This window comes from Saimiri boliviensis, chromosome 12, assembly GCF_048565385.1.
Source record: "Saimiri boliviensis isolate mSaiBol1 chromosome 12, mSaiBol1.pri, whole genome shotgun sequence".
Classification (NCBI taxonomy): Eukaryota; Metazoa; Chordata; class Mammalia; order Primates; family Cebidae; genus Saimiri; species Saimiri boliviensis.
Genome location: NC_133460.1, coordinates 52995120 through 53014218, shown reverse-complemented (window position 1 = coordinate 53014218; position 19099 = coordinate 52995120). Strand labels below are relative to the sequence as shown.

Genomic DNA, 19099 nt, shown 5'->3' with positions numbered 1-19099 from the left:
GTGGGTGGATCACCTGAGGTCAGGAGTTCGAGACCAACCTGGCCAACATGGTGAAATCACATCTCTACTAAAAATACAGAAATTAGCCGGACGTGATCGTGTGTACCTGTAATCCCAGCTACTCAGGAGGCTGAGGCAGGAGAATCACTTGAACCTGGGAGGCGGAGGTTGCATTAAGCTGAGATCACACTAATGCACTCCAGCCTGGGTGACAGAATGAGACTCTGTCTCAAAAAGAAAAAATACGAAAGGGATTTTAGACACTGGGCCACTGGAACCCTGTTGTAGTGGACAGAGCACCAGAGTTTTAGTTGAAGACCTGAATTCAAATCCTAGCTCTCCTGCTCGCTGACTTGAAATGTGCAACCTCTTGAGTCATTTTCTCATCTGGAAAAGGTGGTCATGATAATGATCTGACCCAGTCCTGGTGGCTGGTGCCTATAGTTCCAGCTCTTCAGGAGGCTGAAGTGGTAGGATCACTTGAGCCCAGGAGTTTGAGGCTGTGATCATGCCACTGTACTCCTGCTTGAGGGACAGAGTGAGACTCTAAAATGAAAAGAAAGCAAACTATTGTGAGACCCTAAAATGAAAACAAACTATCTCCAGGATTGCCATGACTTGCTGCATTACTTCAGCAAATCATCACAAGTGCATAGTTAATACCTAAGAACTGAAAGAATATGAATAACAAGGTGACCACAAGGAGCATGGATGGTTAATGGCTTTTGTTTTTTCTCTTCTGCTTTTAGATCACCAAAAACTAGAACGTGAGGCTCGGATATGTCGACTTCTGAAACATCCAAACATCGGTGAGTGCCTGGGCACAGAGCATTTTGTGGGTATTTTGTAGAAGCAGGAAGAGCAGACATCTACTGCTTTTGTGTGTGGGATCACCTCTGTCTGTGGACCTTTACCTGGTGTCTGTTTTTGCATGAGCAGGATAGCAGCTGTGTTTCAGAATTCTGGGGCATTCTAGTTTAGAGACCTGAGTATCTGCATCACTGCGGCGGCGCTTCTCAGGGCTGGGGTGTGAGGCATCAGAATAGGTTTCAGACGCTATTTCTTCCCTTTCTCCTTCTGTCTTTGGGCTGAGGTCCAGGGTCCTCAGTGTGTGAGGTTCCGGGCTCTTAGCCTGCCAGCATCCCTCACCAGAGGCCATCCACAGCCCTCATGAAAGGATCAGGATTTTGTTTGTGGACCTGAAAGAGTTTTGTTCCTGCTGCGGTGTCCCGCACACTTTAGGGGTTTCCATGGTGCTCCCATTTGTATTCCCCAGAGCCAAGAAAACAAGCTGCCCGCCCCCCTCCTCCCCATCCCCACCCCCACCCCCACCCCCACCCCTGCCTGTCTTCTCTGGAGAAGGGATGGCAGGAACCACTCAGATGGGGAAGGAGAAAAAAGAGGATTTCTCCCTGCTCCCACCCTGACTTGGGGGACAAGAGCACATTGTTGGTTGTGCTAAAGCCTGAGGAGGTTTGCCTGCCTCAGCCCACTCTGGCTCAGTTTTACATTGTTCAGCTGAAATCGTCTTTGCCAAAAGCGTTGGCCCTGATTTGGTGCTCCTTGCAGAAGGGACAGAAACTGCGCTGGCTGCAGTGTCTGAGCAGAAGCCCCAGTGTTGACTTGAGGCAGAGCAGGGCGCATCTCCTAGGTTTTCCCTGAAAGCCCTGAGTCATCACAAAAGACAACACATGTTCTGTGCTCCTCAGGCATGGCCTAAATATTGGGGCTCCCACTGTGCCCCGGAGACCGCCTGCTCTGCTCTATTGGCAGCCAAAGCTGTGAGGTGACTTGCTAAAGCCTGGTACTTCTTCAGAGCTTCCCAGCTCCTGGCTTCCCAGGTCTTAGGCTGGAATACTCTAAGTGAACCCTGTCGTGGAAGGGCTGAGGTCCTGCTCTAGCCCACTGGAAGAGGAGCAGCTCTGAGTTAGTCAGAACATCAGCCGTGCAGGGCTTTGTAGATGGCAGTCAGCAGCTTGGATTACACCCGAAGCAGATTGGCATGGCTAGTGGTGATCAGCTCTGCCTGGTGCAGTGTGTTGTTCTGCAGAGCCAGCACCTCTCAGCTGGTGGGTTCCTGGCCTCAGAACTAGAGGAGCACCTAGGTGGTCTCTGAGGTTAGGCCTTCACCTGAAAACAGCACAGTGGGGACTGACGTGTTGCCTTGGGTAGGAGAGGGCCCACAGAGAGAAACACCTAGAACAGCAGTCACAGATTCAGGCATGTTTTTGTTGGCTGGCTCAGTAGTCTAAAAATATTTTTATTATTTGCCAATATTTAAAAATGAGATTTCACATTTTGAAAAAAAAATCTATTCCCCTGCCTTTCCAATCAGAAGGCTCTGCTCTGCTGAGCCCCCACCTTGCATGTCTAGAAGGAGCTGTGGGAATGGTGGCTGCCCCCTCAGCCCGCTGACCACCGTCCTTGTGACCCACTCACTATGAGCTCGCTTTTGCATTGCCCACCTAGGCCCGGTAGGCCTTGCAAGCTTGTGATCTCTGACTTAGAAGTTCCAGAACAGGAAGAAAAAGCATGTGTGTGACTAAAGCCACCCATAAACACAGAAGCATTTTGATGTTCCAGTCCTGAATCTCAATATCTGAGAAGGGTAACGTCCTTTCCTTTATGTTCCTTATGACCAACTGGTGCAGCAGTGATAAGTTGTCCTCATGTAGGCAGGAGAACAGTGGCCAGGGGTCGATGATGCAGGAGGCAGAACCATGTCCACATCATCCACCATGTGGGCGGGTTGACCACAGATGGGTCAGGGTATAATGAAGACAATTTAGAAATGAACAGGAAGGACAAAAATAGGATTCTATCTGAAAAAAGCTCTAGCCTTCTTTTTATGTATTTCTAGAATTAAATACATACTTTTTGACCTCTTAGACTTCACTTCGTTTGGTAGCCCTTTCCTTTCACCGTCTGCCCGTGGCTCAGAATGGAGGCAGGCAGAGGGACTGTCCATCCTGACCATCTGCTCAGAGGCCAGGCAGGGCGCAGTCACTCTGTTGGCCTCTGATTTCCTAGACCAGGCATCCCCAGACTTTTTACACAGGGGGCCAGTTCGCTGTCCCTCAGGCCGTTGGAGGGCCGCCACATACTGTGCTCCTCTCACTGACCACCAATGAAAGAGGTGCCCCTTCCTGAAGTGCAGGGGGTGGGGGTGCCGGATAAATGGCCTCAGGGGGCTGCAGTTTGGGGACGCCTGCCCTAGACTGTGCTTCCATTTCATGACTGCTTCCAAGTCCTAGAGAGGTTGGTTTGAGGACAGTTCTGGGGTCAAGGGTGGGCAGAGGGAAGTGGGAGTCAGGACTGTGTCTTGGGAGCTCCGGCATCCTATGGGGACCAGGGCTCTTAGAGATGTGGCATAGCTGCAGGACCAGGAAGCCGAGGTTGCCATGGATCTGGACCTGGCTTTTGGCGGGAGAGGAGGCAGTTTTGTGCCCCTAATTCACTATTCCTCTCCTCTCTCCACTGTGCCGTCCTTCAGAACTGTGACCCTTCTGGTTCTGGTGTCTTGAACTCCACCCCAAAGGGAAACAAACGGGCCAGCCCAAGAACAGTGCACAGTCGAGGAAGCTGAGAGTAGAGAGCATGTGGTCAGCCCCGGCTGTGGTCAGACTCAGAGGCATGGAATTCAGATGGGGCATTTGGTGCTAGGGGCCAGCCATGCCCAGTTTTCCCCTTAATAGCTAGAGAGTCTGTCCCAGAAGTTACAAGCCTGTTGGAAAAGTGAACTCTGATGTAAACTCTGGACTTTGGGTGATGATGATGAGTCAGTGTGGGTTCATAGATGGTAACAAATCTACCACTCTGGTGGGAGATGTTGATGGTGGGGGAAGCTGTGCGTGTGGGACTTGGGGTATGTGGGAATGCTCTCGGGTATTTGGGAACTCTCTGTACTTTCTGCTCAATTTTGCTGTGAACCTAAAACTGCTCTGAAAATAAAGTTTATTAATTAAAAACAAACAAACAAACAACAAAATGCCTGTTGGGTGTAAGGCACACTGCCGAACTCCAAACAGTGCTGGGAGTGTCGCCAGCAGTGGGGAGTTGAGAGGAGGAGATGCTGGTGTGAAGTCTGAGGTCTGAATGAAGTCCGTTCTACCTGTGATCTGCCTGCTCCCTGCTCTCAAGTCTTCCAATGAATAGACTCTGTCTTCCTTCGTGCTGAGCTGCCCCAGCAGTTTCTATCACAGTCTAGCATTGTGGTTTAGAGCAGCACTTCTCAAACTTTTATGTGCTTATGACTCACCCAGGGATCATGTTAAAATTCAGATTGCGATTCAGGAGGTCTAGAGTAGGACCTGAGTCTCCAGGTGATGCTCATGCTAGTGGTCTGCCTGCTGGTCTGTACTTGGAGAAGCCAAGATTTGCAGCTTTGGAGTCACATCCAGATTTGGCGTTTGAATCTGGGATTTGCTAATTAGTAACTGTGACCTCTGGCAAGTTATTTAACTCTGTTGTGCCTGCCTCCGTTTTGTTATCTGGGTCCCTTTGTGAGTTGTTATGAAAGGGTTCAGCCAGGAAAGGAGGCTAGAAGGGAGATGATGAAAACAGAGATTCCAGCTCCTAGAAGTAATCTTTCCAAGACCCCCAGCCTTGACTCAGTTCACAAGTTATTCAAGCCTGGCCATTTACCCTTGAGCCCAGGGCCCATTCAGCTAACAGTGAGTGCAGTAAAGAAACAGTTGCAAATAAGAAGAAAGAAACACTGAATCATGACTGAGCAGTTCCTACATCCCTGCCTCCAGGGTGGGGGTGGGGGGAGCCCTGCCACAGCAAGCTCTTGAGGGGCAGCTCAGTCCCCCACAAGCCCCCATGGCAACAGGACCTCCTTCCCACTTGTTATTGCTGCAGATATTTTTAACAGCGACACTTTTTCAGTGCTTTTTGGAGAGAGATTTGTTAGTTAAAATGTGGCATATTGTTGGGTGGTTTTTAAAGAATTGGAAATAGCCACAACATTTGGGTTGTGGCTATCTCAGTCCTTGAAGACATGAAATATCAAGTAAAGGTTTGTAGGTGTTTTGGCCTGTTCTGTCTTCCACGGTTTTTAAAGAACAGCAATTAGGTTTGTTGCTGAAATGCAGTGAATGCTTTATACTCCTTTCCCCAGATCTTCCTGTCTATGGACGTGGCCTGGCCCTCATTGGCCTTCATGCCCTGTCATTACTCTGGAATGGGCTGGGTGTCAGATTATTTGATTGCATGCATCCATAGTCACTCTGCTGCTGCCTCACAGCACGACACAGTTGTGCTTAGTTACACATTTGTGTAATTGCTGGTTTAAAGCCTGTCTTCCCTCTTTGCCTGGCAGCTCGGGGTGGTAGGGCTGGCTTCTCTTCTTCACAGCCACATTTGTAGCATGTACAGCCTCGCCTGCTTTGGGGTAGCTGCCCAGTGGACATTGTTGAGCCAGTCAGAATGGCCAGGGGTAGTGGGGACAAATTGGAGCTCCTTTGCCTGAGTTTGAGAAGGTGACTCTCGAGTGACTGTAATATCAGGAATCTTGATGTTGGTTTGTCTTGGCTTCAAGTCCCAGTTCTGCCACTTAGTGTTGTTTTGGGCAGGTTTCCTATGGAGCCTCAGTTTCCCCTCCTGTCAGATGGGGTTATGTATATGTAAGTAGTACCCTGCAGAGCCAGGGGCATGAGGGTTCAATACAGTAATGCACGTGGAGCCCATGGAATGACATTGGCACACAGGGACAGCTCAACTAAGTGTTGTTAGAATTTCGATTGTTATTATCGGAATCTGACAGGGTATGGTAGCTCACAGCTGTGGTCCCAGCCACTCAGGAGGCTGAGGCAGGAGATCACTCAAGCCCAGGATCTCCAGCCCACCCTGGGCCACATGGAGACCCTGTCTCTTAAAGAATCTGCTACTGCTAAGTAGGCACTTAGAATGACATAGTTGTTTCTCCTCTTGTCTTCAGTGCCCTGTTAATTTCTTTCTAGATCAAAAAAAAAAAAAAAAACATGTTGATAGCAGTCTTATTCAGATACGGCCCCCCTCCATCCCTCCTTGTCTTGGCGGGCGCCTTGCTCTGGGGCACACATCAAAGCTGTTCTCTCTGCTGGGTGGCCTAGGAGGATTAGTCTTCCTTTGCTGCTCCTCTTTTCTAATTCCCTTCCCCGGTCAGCTTCCTCCCACCTGGGCTCTGTGTGTGGCCTTCCTGGAGAAGGAGAGATGCCAATGACTCCATGCCTAGGCAGAGGTGTAGGTGCCTGCATCTCTTGCCCTGTTCTTGGCCTTGCTGTGCTGGGCAGAGTGGCATAGGGCATGGGGTAGTGTTGGGCATGGGGCAGGGGTCTGGCTGAGGCAGGGCTCAGGGCCAGGGTCAGGCAGGGCTGAGTAGCTCCCCTTCTCTGGGGTGGTTGTTAGCATCATACCTGCTGTGCCATTAGCTCCCCATGCTGCTGCTGTTAGTCACCTCTCTAATGGAGCTGGTCTTTAGCTTCTGGGACAGCTGATTTCCAGGGGATTATTTGTATTACACACTTTAATGCTTTTTAATAGCAAATTTTTAATTAAATGGAAAGTCCTTTTGGAAGCGAGGGAGCAGCAGCTGCAGCAAGACTCAGCGTGAGGCACTGTCTTAGACCAGAGGTGCACAAGTGAGGGGGACAGAGGCAGTGGCAGGACTTCGAGAGGACTTGATGAAGTGTATATGGAGTGTGCCCAGGCTATTTTGTGTGGGAGAAAGGCAGGGGCCTGTTGCTAGCTCCTTCCTCCTGTCCTAAAAGCCCCCTCTGTCATCTGGAGGCCTAGGGAAGCATCTTGTTTGCCTAGGAGAGAATGTTTTAAGGAGGAGGGATATTGGAAGTATCACCTGCCTTTGATCCTGTTCGCAGAAATACTGAGATTGGGATGAGATTTTTGGGATTGAGTCACTAGATCAGATCAACTAGGGTAGGGAATGGGATTCGAAGACAGTCGTGAGGGCCTGGCTCTGGCCGTGGCCAGCTTCGGAGTCCTCACTCATCAAGGGAGGAGAACAAGGGAGCAATAGTGGTGGTTCAGCACCTCGGGACTGTGCCGGCTGAGTTGTATATCTTGCTTTCTGAATGATCTTGCTTTGTGGGGAGGGTACATAGGGAGGCACCTCAGCCCTGAGCAAACGTGTGACACTGGAAATGGAAGCAGCCTAGGCCCACCCAGGAAGAGACATGACGGTTTCTTTGTCTCCAAGCACTGAACCAGTTGGTTTGGTGTCAGGCCATTCCTGAAGTGCTCTGTGAGGTGTGCCTGTAATTGCCAAGGCTTAGAGCAAGGGTCAAACTGAGGGTGGCCTTTGGAACAGAGGTTCCCTGTCAAGAGAGTTCAGGTAAGGGGAGGGACAGGGACAGTCAGCCAAAGTGGAGTCGTGTCTGCATTAGAATGATGCTCAGGGGTTGGCATTTAACCCAGAGGTGGCACTGAAGGCAGAAGCTTGAAGAGGAGACCTCAGAAGACTTTAGGCTGGTTTTTTGCCCAAGAGCTTTGGAGGCAGGGAGTGGGGAGGGATTCCGCTTGCCAGCCTTTTCTCGCAGCTGGTGCATCGCCCGAGTCTTCTCCCTGCGGTGCCCTCCCGAACCTGTCCACGATGCTGCTTTAGGGACATTTGTGAGCAGTCCTTCTTTTGAGTGCCAGGGCTTTGTTGCCTGGATATGGGGGCTGTCCCACGTTTCTTATGGGAAGCAGTGGTGTAGACCACAGTCTTTGGAGTCAGGTAGCAATGGATTCACATCTTGACCCACCACTTAGAAGCTCTTTGGCCTTTGTCAAGAGACTTTGTGTCCCTGAGCCTCTGGTGCCGTCATCTGTAAAATGGGAATAACATTCATCTCAGGTGGTCGAAAAGAGTCATAAACTCCTCAAAGGCAGGCACTGTGTCTGAATCCCTCTACCTAGCACAAGGTCCAGAAAACAGTAGGTGCTCAGTAAGTGCTTGCAGAATCAGTAATGTATGCAAGAGCCTAGCACAAGGCCTGGCATAGTAATCACTTAATACACTGTTATTGTCGTCATTGCCTGAATGTGCGCGTGGCCTTCCAGGCTCACCATCCATTATCCTGCACCGCGTGCCTTCCTGCTGAGCTCTGCCTTTCTACCTTCTTCCCCTCCCCTTAGTTCTGCTGCCATTTACTGCCCTGGAAGAGCTCTCCAGCTTTCCCATCTGGTCATTGTTGTCCCCTGCCGTCAACATTGCTAGGTGCTGCCCATGCCACATCTCACCATCCTGTATCATAGCCCAGGACCACCTTCTCGGAGACCAGCCCTCTGGGAAAGTTTCGTCTTTTCTCCAGCTTGACTTCTTAGCCATGAAGCTTTTCTCTTTGCCTGAGTCTGAGGTGGCAACCAGAGCGCTGGCCTCTGGTTCCCAGGGCGCATAGCTTTACACTGGGGGGCGCTGGGCACGTCGCCACCCACCCCACCTCCACTGCTCCTTCTGGAGAGCCCTGAGAGCCTGACAGGATGGGGCCGGGGTGGGACTGCTGAGCAGAAGCCTAGGATTTCCGAGTTTTCTCTCTTGTTAATCTCTGTCCCCATCTCCTCTCTTGCAGTGCGCCTCCATGACAGTATTTCTGAAGAAGGGTTTCACTACCTCGTGTTTGACCTGTAAGTGCCACTTTCTGAGGGTGTGGGGGCCTTTCCCTCCAGCTGGCTCAAGATGAAGGCTCAGGAAGAGGCCTAAACAGGCTCTCCAGCCTCTGCCCAGGGCCCTCTCCTTTGCTGAGGGAAAGGATTTGACTGGGGCAGATTGCTGCCTCCCCCCAGGGGGTCTCGATGCTCCCCCAGCTTCCCCCCAGGGCTCTGAACCCCAGGACTGCGTTCCTCTCGTACGTCTGTCAGCCGCACAACTTGCACAGATGCCTTTGTCTTATTTCTCAGTATGCTGTCCTTATTGGAGAAATAAAATACAGCTCTTTGCATGACCTTAAAAATCCTGAGAAATCGGAGGTAGCTTTCATTAGTCGTAAGCCAGGCTCCTTTGGATTGGGTCTCTCCTCCACGTTGGTTGTGGTTTAATGTCTTAAAAGTGGCTCTTAACTCCTGGATACTCCTCTTCAGGATTCTCAGGGTTGGGTCTCTGTGTCATTGGTCTCATTACTCTTCAGCTTCAGTAGTCGCTCTGTCCTTCCTGGGCAGCGATATTTTAGTGTTCGTGTTGGTCTCAAAGCTGTGACTTTTGGGGTAGGTTGACTGTTTTCTCTTAGATCCCTGTATCTTCATCTCTGCCTATTAGTGAATCTGTGGATTTTGGAAACAAATGTCCAGAAGGAAGGGAGGGCCCATGATACCTCAAGGAGAATCCGGGTGTCACCGAAGGATCAAGTGTGTTCTGGGCTCTCAGATGAAATGCATGGGGAGTTGGGATGTGATTTCTCTAAAAGCCATTCTATAGGGTGACCCTGTTTCTTCCTGGACATTGGGGTTGGACAAGGAACCCTTTCTGCCTTTGACCCTCTGCTTCTGTTGGTTGCAGTGTTACTGGCGGGGAGCTGTTTGAAGACATTGTGGCCAGAGAATACTACAGTGAAGCAGATGCCAGGTAAGATGAGGGCCCGAGAATTCAAGTGTAGCTCCGGAGTTTAGGACTGAGGTAAGTTTTGGCCACCTTCAGGGGCTAGCATTGTGCCTGTTTGAATAGTCTTTGGGGAGGATCAGAAAGTGCTCTTGTCTGGAGAAAGATTCTGTTGAGCTGGGCTAGGGCTGCATACTGTGGATGATATTAGAAGTTAAAAATTCATCACTTCTTGACCAGGCACGGTGGCTCATGCCTATAATCCCAGCACTTTGGGAGGCCGAGTTAGATGGATCACCTGAGGTCAGGCGTTCAAGACCAGCCCAGCCAACATGGCAAAACCCTGTCTCTACTAAAAATACAAAAATGCAAAAAAAAGTAGCCAGATGTGGTGGCACGTGCCTGTAATCCTAGCTACTTGAGAGGCCGAGGCAGGAGAATCACTTGAACCCACAAGGCGAAGGTTGCAGTGAGCCAAGATCATGCCACTGCACTCCAGCCTGGGTAACAGAGTGAGACTATGTACCCCCGCCCGGCCCCAAAATAAAAAATAAACCAGCACTTCCAGATGAATGTTTTACAAAGCTTTTTCAAGTCTCCTTTACCCTGCAACCCCAGAAATACTTTTTTTTGCACTACTGTGTACTCACCAGCATGCCCAGTGTCTCCCTCTGCCCCCATCTTTCCTATGACAAATCCTAGTGTGCTCAAGCCATTGCTCTGAGGCCCTAGCATGACCCAGAGGTGCAGAAGACATGGTTTCTGTCCTGAGGGAGTGGAGAGCTCTGGGCTAATAATCCAACCAAAGAGCTCTGGGAGCTTTCAACCTCTGTTACCTTGTCCTTATACCACCGTGACCAGCCTTACCCTGGGGCTCTTCCAACTTGAGGACCATTCCCCAGCCACACGCTTCAGCCTCTGCCCTCCCTGGAATCCTGGTTCCTTCCTCACCCACACTCTCAGGTGCCTATTCAGCCTGCCTTTCCTGCCTCGGCTCTTCCCCCAGCCTTGCTTTCTCAGAGGGTGATGTCCCTACAACCTGGTTTTGATCATGCTGCCTGCAGCTTATCTGGCTTATGTGGCAGCTCTGGCTGCCTCTGGATAGTGGGGGTGTGCAGCTTCCTCACGAATTTCTCAACCCTGAGAGGCCAATGTTTGCTGATCAACTTCAGATGCTTCAGCCTTGGGAAGAATTCTCAAGTGGGGAGATGAATTCCAGTGCCAGCAGGGGAGGACCAGGCTCTGGGACGGAGGAGGCAGTGATGGCTCAGGGAGCCTGCGGGGAGGAGGGAGAGCTGTAGGGAGGGGGCCCTGAGGGGGGTGACTGTACCAGTGGGCTTGGCCTGGCTCTGCTGGGACACTTCGCACTTTTGCCATTTTTGGCCAGAAGGCGCTCCCTGCTAGCCCGGCTCTGTTCTAATTATACATCTCTGTGGAGACTCGCCTCTATAGCTCAGTCTTAAAGTCTCTGTGGCCCACTCTTGGGCTCTGTATTATGGGGAGGCCTGAGCTTCAGCCCCCAGGGACCCAGTAGGACCCCTTGGCTCTCGTGGGAGCCCCAGCATCAGATTTTAGAGAAAGGAATAGTAAGTCCGGGCCACCCAGCCCAGCACACCAGGATGCTCTGTAGATGTGCACAGCATACCAGGTAGTGCCTGATGACAGGGGTCTATGCTGTAGGCCAAGTTCTTCCTCAGCCTTGGTGCTACTGACATTTTAGGCCAGATACTTCCTTGTGGTGAGTCCTCTCTTGTGCACTGTGGCAGACATTTAGAAGCATCCTTGGCCTCCGCCCACCAAATGCTGGGAGCACTGCTCCTCCTGTTGTGACAACCAGAAATGTCTCCAGGTGTTGCCAAATGTCCCCTGGGGGGGGGGGCACATTCATTCCCAGTTGAGAACCACTGCTCTAGATTGCCCCCACTCCCTGCCAGGAGTTTGACAACGGGGATGGCAGGATGGTTCGCAGTGTGGACAGTCTGATGTACATGTGTGACTGTGGCTGGGCACAGTGGCTCACACCTGTAATCCTAACACTGAGAGACCAAGGTGGGCAGATCACTTGAGCTCAGGAATTCAAGACCAGCCTGGGCAACATGGTGAGAACTTGTTTGTACAAAAATACGAAACTTAGCTGGTCATCGTGGGGCATGCCTGTGGTCCCAGCTACTGAGGAGCCTGAAATGGGAGGATTGCTTGAGCCCAGGAGGTCAAGGCTGCAATGATCTATGTCCACGGCATTATACTCTAATGCAGGCAACAGAGTGAGACTGTGTCTCAAAAATAAAAACAATAGTAATAAATAAAATAATATAACTTTGGGTTTGTTTCTTTCTCTATGCAAAATCAGAAATATTCCTCAAGTTCTCTGTTTGGAACCTCTTAAGTACATTGTTTCTTTTATTTATTTATTTTTAATTTTATTTTTTTAAAGTAAGTACATTGTTTCTTAAAGGTATCTGTATACTTGTTCTAGCTGCCTTACTAGGTGCCAGGCTTCAGGGCAGCTGCTGGGTCTTGTCCGTCTTCATATCCTAAGCACAGGGCCTGATAGACACTCAATAAACATTTAAGGAAATAAATGAGTGCACCCACCCCCACAGTAGCTTAGGTGTTTAGTTGGACTCTCCTGAGTTTCCAGCACAAGCCTCTTCTCCAAGAACATAGTTACTATATGGAGAAAGGGAAAGAAGGCAGGTATTGGATGGTCTTATCTTCCTCAGGATTCTGGGCTGTCTCCTGATCTCTTGGAAATGAATTGATTGTGTTAGACCTTTCCAGTCAAAAAGGGGTGAGATGAACCCCCTGTTCTAGCAGTGATCCTAGAAAAACCATCGAATCTGCCTGGACCTTGATTTCCTCTTCTTTAAATAGGTTGAACAAAATGATGTGCAGAGTCTTGTTTCCAGCTGGCCATTCAGTGATTCTCTAAATCCGTGGCCCCTTGTCACATGCCTTAGTCTGCAGTGTGTGCTTGTGGATATGGATGAAGTAGTTTAACCCTGCACTGACATTTCTTTTCCTTCTGCTTTTCTAGCCACTGTATTCATCAGATTCTGGAGAGTGTTAACCACATCCACCAGCATGACATCGTCCATAGGGACCTAAAGGTACTACCCAGTCTCCCCACTGGCCTCTGCTCGTGAAGTGTTGGCGCCACCTGGTGCCAGAGAGTGGTACTGCGTAGGCCCAATCTAGGCTCCCTCTGGGCTGCAGGATGAGTACTCACAAGGTTCTCTCTGTTCCTTCTGCAGCCTGAGAACCTGCTGCTGGCGAGTAAATGCAAGGGTGCCGCTGTCAAGCTGGCTGATTTTGGCCTAGCCATCGAAGTGCAGGGAGAGCAGCAGGCTTGGTTTGGTAAGGGTGACCCTGTCTTCCCTTGCAGCCCCGGCCCTTCCTCCTCTTCCTGATCTGCCTTCCTCTGTTTTTTTTTTCTTTTTTTTTGTTTTTTTTTGAGATGAAGTTTTGCTCTTGTTGGTTGCCTGGGCTGGAGTGTAATGGCGTGATCTTGGCTCACTGCAACTTCCGTCTCCTGGGTTCAGGTGATATCCTGCCTCAGCCTCCTGAGTAGCTGAGTAGTTCCCGCCACCATGCCCAGCTAGTTTTTGTATTTTAAGTAGAGATAGGGTTTCACCATGTTGGTGAGGCTGGTCTAGAACTCCTGACCTTAGGCAATCCACCCACCTTGGCCTCCCAAGGTACTGGGATTACAGGCATGAGCCACCATGCCTAGCCTCTGCCTTCCTCTTTTAGAACTGGAAACCAGACCCTTAATGGTCCTGGCCTCCTCAGAGATTGGTGGAGAGTGGGAGGGTGCAGAGATCTCTTTTGGCCCTACATGACTTAGTACAGTGAGTCTAGCTGCTGTCAGCACTACTTTCTTGCTACCTCTGGGAAGGAGCTGGAGTTCCTGGTAGGCATATGGATTTGTCCTCTGATTCAAATTTCAGGTACTCCAAGAAGCCCACCCAGCCTGTCAACTCTTGCTGCCTGCATGCTGAAAGCTTATATAGCAAAAGCAGCAGGAATGAGAAAGGACTTGGGGAAAATTGCTGGTGTGGATTTAACGAGAGAGAAAGTGGGTTCAGTGTGCCTCTGCCCTCTCTTCTGCTACAGGTTTTGCTGGCACCCCAGGTTACTTGTCCCCTGAGGTCTTAAGGAAGGATCCCTATGGAAAACCTGTGGATATCTGGGCCTGCGGTAAGCCCACTCCACACTCCCAGCTTTTGGCTGTTAAGGGCCCTCAACTTCCAATGATGGCAAGAAAGAGGCATCGCTGTTCCTTGTGGTTTGCACACGTGCCTGGTGTTTGTAAAATTACAGTGTTTGCTCTAGTGCCCCTGGGATGGCTGTTCCCATCACACCCTCCTCCCTGAGTACTTCCTGGATTACATTGTATCCTTCTCGGAGAGGGATTTGCCCATGCCTTAGAGGATGGGTTGTGCCTAAAGAAATCCCTGATGTGACCTGGTGACGTGAGGAGTGAGGCATAGGAGGGGCTGGTAGCACAGCATTATTGGCTGGCATCCACTTCTGACTCTGGTATGGCCCCTACCTTTCTGGGTGGCTCTGAGCCCTGCATGGCTTTTCTTGGTTCCTCAGGGAAGTAGGCGACTGACCCCCGTGACCTGTGTGTTCTGTCTCGTAGGGGTCATCCTGTATATCCTCCTGGTGGGCTACCCTCCCTTCTGGGATGAGGATCAGCACAAGCTGTATCAGCAGATCAAGGCTGGAGCCTATGATGTAAGGACCGGAGAGCCGGTTAGCCAGTCCAGGAAGGGCAGATGTCCTGCTCCTTGGTCTCTTGGGCTTGTTTAGTGTGTCATATGATACAGGGAGTGGCAGAGGACTTTGAGGACCCAGGGATGGGCATACAGGGCTCAATTCTTGCCACCCTATGTCCCAGGGAGCAACTTTCTTTTGCACAGCCTTCTTGGTAACTAAAATTGAGGAACCCACTGAAGTCCTTTGATCTTTACTTGCAAAGAATGGAGCGGCCTCATTCGTGTGTAACACAGGGATGAGAGCCTGGAGACTCCTCCACAGCAGTGGCACCTTGGACACATTGCTGAGCCCCTGTTCCCTCCTAAATAGAGAGCTGGGCTACACCAGAGAATGTTAGAGTCGAGATATTCTGGCATTCTAACCACGACTATTCAGTCTTTCTTTCCCACTCTTTAAGTTGACACAAATTCTGGGATAGTCCCAGGACTTCCCCAACTCTATGCTGGTCACAGCTTTAGGTACCACAGAGTATCCCAATTACAGGAGTTGAGTTGAAGACAGAGCCAATGTTTCAGGGTGCGAAGCTCACCAATATCACATCCCTCCTCTCCCTCTTCCTGCTCCTTAGTTCCCATCACCAGAATGGGACACCGTAACTCCTGAAGCCAAGAACTTGATCAACCAGATGCTGACCATAAACCCAGCGAAGCGCATCACGGCTGACCAGGCTCTCAAGCACCCGTGGGTCTGCGTAAGTGTCTTTGCTGGTGGCCAAGGAGCTCAGGGGTGTAAGCCCTCCATGTGCCCTTGGCACCACCCCCTCCTTCTTGCCAGCAGAGATTCATTCTGGGCCTTGAGCAAGAACTGAGCAGGCAGGCAGAGGACCGTTGAGGCCCAGGGTCAGTAAATGTCACCAGGGAGACTTGGGAGGCTGATGCCGCTGGTGGGCCGCTACTCCTCCCTCCCTCACTCAGGCTGGGATTGGTTCTGTTTCTGGATGAGCGCTCAGGTTGACCCTTGCAGACTCCAGGTAGCTGGTGATGTAAAGCAGCTGGCAGAACCCAAAGTGAATCCCCAAGCTGGGGGTTCCTACTCAGATCTCAACTCCAATGGAATGGTGACCAAAGCCCAGTAAAACAACAGAAGGGGTCTCTGAGTCATTAAAAGCATAAAAGCTCAGTCATAAAGCTTCTGCGCTGAAGTCCTAGGAGAGTCCCATAGGCTATCAGTGTGGGTTAACGTACTCTGTTTTCATATACAATGCCATCAAGCTGAAATACCTACTTTCAGACAAAGAAGAGGAACTGGTAAAGTTAGGTATCTTGACAACCACGAGGCATTATTTATCTGTCTATTCTGTGTTTATTGAATACCTCTTTGGTGCTTGTCACCATCTGGGTGCTGGAGATACAAAGATGAATGAGGTATGGTCCCTGCCCCCAAAGATCATTAGGGAGACAGGCACTCAAACAGCCAATCATGCTGCAATGTGACAAGTACGTACAAGAATCTAATGAGAGTACAGGAGCTCCTGCTGTTCCTGGCAGGTAGTAGGGTTACTGAAGGCTGCCTGGAGGAGGTGACCTCTGTCCTTGTTCTCGGCAGATAATTAGGAGGTCCTCAGAACGTTAACTTGAAGACAGGTTAGCATGGTGAGAGGTAATGGGATTGTGGTGAGTTGAAGGAATGTTGAGTTGTTTGGTTGTCGATGAGGCTGCAACGATCAGAATGCAAGAGAATGAGGCAAAAGATTTCCTATCATACAAGTTTCTGCCTAAGGAGTTTGGATTTTATTCTGAAAACATAGGTAATCATTTAAGGGTTTTTTTTTTTTTTTTTTTTTGAGACGGAGTTTCGCTCATGTTACCCAGGCTGGAGTGCAATGGCGCGATCTCAGCTCACCGCAACCTCCGCCTCCTGGGTTCAAGCAATTCTCCTGCCTCAGCCTCCTGAGTAGCTGGGATTACAGGCACGCACCACCATGCCCAGCTAATTTTTAGTATTTTTAGTAGAGACGGGGTTTCACCATGTTGACCGGGATGGTCTCGATCTCTCGACCTCGTGATCCACCCGCCTCGGCCTCCCAAAGTGCTGGGATTACAGGCTTGAGCCACCGCACCCGGCCTTTTTTTTTTTTTTTTTTTTTTTTGAGACGGAGTTTCGCTCTTGTTACCCAGGCTGGAGTGCAATGGCGCAATCTCGGCTCACCGCAACCTCCGCCTCTTGGGTTCAGGCAGTTCTCCTGCGTCAGCCTCCTGAGTAGCTGGGATTACAGGCACACACCACCATGCCCAGCTAATTTTTTTTTTTTTTTGTATTTTTAGTAGAGACGGGGTTTCACCATGTTGACCAGGATGGTCTCGATCTCTTGACCTCGTGATCCACCCACCTCTGCCTCCCAAAGTGCTGAGATTACAGATGTGAGCCACCGCGCCCGGCCCATTTAAGGGTTTTAAAGAAGGAATGAAATTTGCATTTAAGAAAGATCACTTTGGAAGTTGTGTAGGAAATGAATTGCCAGGCACGGTGGCACACGCTTGTAGTCTCGGCTACTGAGCAAACTGAGGCAGCAGGATCATAAGCCCAGGAATTTGAGGCTGTAATGAGCTATGATTGCACCTGTGAACGGTCACAGTACTCTAGCCTGGGAAAGATGGTCAGAACCCACCTCTTAAAAAAAAAAGGGGGGGGAACTGAAATTTTTTTCAAAGAAAAGAACTGGAGACAGAGAGCTCAGGAGGCTTTTGTAATAGTGGTAATAGTCTAAGGAAAACCAAGTGATGCCTCAGCTGAGGAGAAGGATGGGGGAATGTACAGTGTGTTGAGAGTCAAGAGATTTGAGAGAGCCTAAAGGATTTAATTTTCTCCACTTGGATATGGGGGAGTGAAGAAGAAAGAGAGGGATCTGTGGGAATGGCCAGGTTTCAAGTTGGTCCCTGAGCAAAGGGTTGTACCCTCACTGACCCAGAAGAAAACCAGAGGAGGAGCTTGTTTGTGAGACAAGATGATGGTTTTAATTTTGTGCCTGCTGATTATGGTGTCTGGCAATCTCCAGCCAGACACATCCAGTGGGTGGTTAGAAATATGGTCCTAGAGATTAGAAAAGAAGCTAAAAATTGGAAATTCAGGTTGTAGTCATTTCTGTGTAGTTGGTAGTGAGGCTGTAGAAATAGATGGGGCTGTTTCTATGGTGGTTGAGTTCTTACAGTGAGCCTGTATTGCTGTAGTAGAGAAGAGATGGCTACTACACACCAGCATTTAATGACACTGAGAGTTGCGGGGGGGCCAGCAAAGGGCACTGAGAGTGAGACCTTCCAGAAGACCCAGAAGCTAAGAAACGGGCCTCAGTAAGGGCGCATCGGGAGTCAGATGCAGAAGAGTCCCTGATTGAGCTGGGGAAGTATCCTCCCGGGCTCTGACCATTAGATGCCATTGTTTCATCATTTCACTGAGACAGTGGAGTGAGAGAGATGGAAGCCTGTTTTCAGTGAGACAAAGAGGGAGTGAGGGCAAGGAGGGGAATGGGAAGCCAGGCAGTGAAGAGGGAAATAAATGGTGCTACTTAGAGAAAGATGGACCAGGGGAGCTTTTAATGTAAGGCTCATGCCTATAATCCTAGCACTTTGGGAGGCCAAGGCAGGCAGATCCCTTGAGGCCAGGAGTTCTAGACCAGCCTAGTCAACATAGTGAAACCCCATCTCTACTAAAAATATAAAAAATTACCTGGGTATGTTGGTGCACACCTTTAATCCCAGCTACTTGGGAGACTGAGGCATAAGAATCACTGGAACCCAGGAGGTAGAGGTTGTAGTGAGCCGAGATCATGACACTTCACTCCAGCCTGGGCAACAGAGGGAGACTCTGCCCCTAAAAAAGAAGTTTTCTTTTTAAAGATTATGTTGGCTAGGAGTGGTGGCTCATACCTGTAGTCCCAGCACGTTGGGAAGCCAAGGCGGGTGGATCACTTGAGCCCAGGAGTTTAAGACCAGCCTGGGCAACATGGCAAAACCCCATCTCTACAAAAAAATGTTTTAAATTAGGTGGGTGTGGTAGCGTGTGCCTTAGCTACTTGGGAGGCTGAGATGAGAGTATCACCTGAGCCTAGTGAGGTGGAGGTTGCAGTGAGCCATGATTGTGCCTCTGCACTCTAGCCTGGGCAACAGAGTGAGATGCTGTCTCAAAAAAAATTTTTTTTTGTTTAAGGAGAGGCTTAACTATAATGTATAAAGAAGAATCTAGTTCAGAGGAAGGAGTTGAAGATATTGGCTAATTGAGGAAGCAAAGATTTGGATAGCAGAGAGAGGGGCTCCTGAGCCCCGGGCAAGGGGTCCATCCCAGGCATGAGGCCTGATCCCCCTGAGACCCCTGTTAGGGTGGAGGCAGGTGAAAATTGGCTCCTGGGTAGGAGTCTGAGCTGAAAGGGGTTCTTGCTGATGATCTCTCATTTTGCTTTTGAGAAATTTACACTGAGGAGCAGGTGAAATTAGAGACTTGGGGAAGGTAGAGAAGGTGGGGAGAATTGTTTCCAGACCTGGAAAGAGAGTAAGGAAAAGGATCACCAGGAGGCCCCGTGGGGTTGGGGGCACCGGGCTGCAGGTGCCAGGATTGGTTTTTCTGTCAGGCTGATGAAAACAGCAACAGCAAGGGGAGAGGGCGAGCAACCTGAAGTGGGCACCCAAGAATGGGGGAAATACTCTGTTCCGGGGTCATTTTTGCAGGCCGTACCCTCTGCAGTCCTGTGTATCTCGAGCCCCTAAGGACATCACTGTATTCTGAAATGACATAACAACTGATGCTTGTATTGACACTTGAGTCATCAAGGAAATGTAGACTGTATCCCTTGGACTCTGTTTAAGGAGT

General features: G+C 50.0%; 1 protein-coding gene across 25 annotated transcripts in view; it reads left to right on the top strand.

Annotated features, from left to right (window-relative positions):
• Nucleotides 1-19099, top strand: part of CAMK2G (calcium/calmodulin dependent protein kinase II gamma) — a 61854-nt gene that overhangs the window by 12966 nt on the left and 29789 nt on the right. For all 25 annotated transcript variants that reach the window (XM_074382414.1, XM_039478308.2, XM_039478315.2 and 22 more), the window contains exons 3-10: nt 750-809; nt 8553-8607; nt 9476-9541; nt 12552-12624; nt 12769-12871; nt 13631-13714; nt 14163-14257; nt 14868-14990. In XM_074382414.1, coding sequence (XP_074238515.1) covers nt 750-809; nt 8553-8607; nt 9476-9541; nt 12552-12624; nt 12769-12871; nt 13631-13714; nt 14163-14257; nt 14868-14990 — 659 coding nt within the window. The remainder of the gene's footprint in view (nt 1-749; nt 810-8552; nt 8608-9475; nt 9542-12551; nt 12625-12768; nt 12872-13630; nt 13715-14162; nt 14258-14867; nt 14991-19099) is intronic.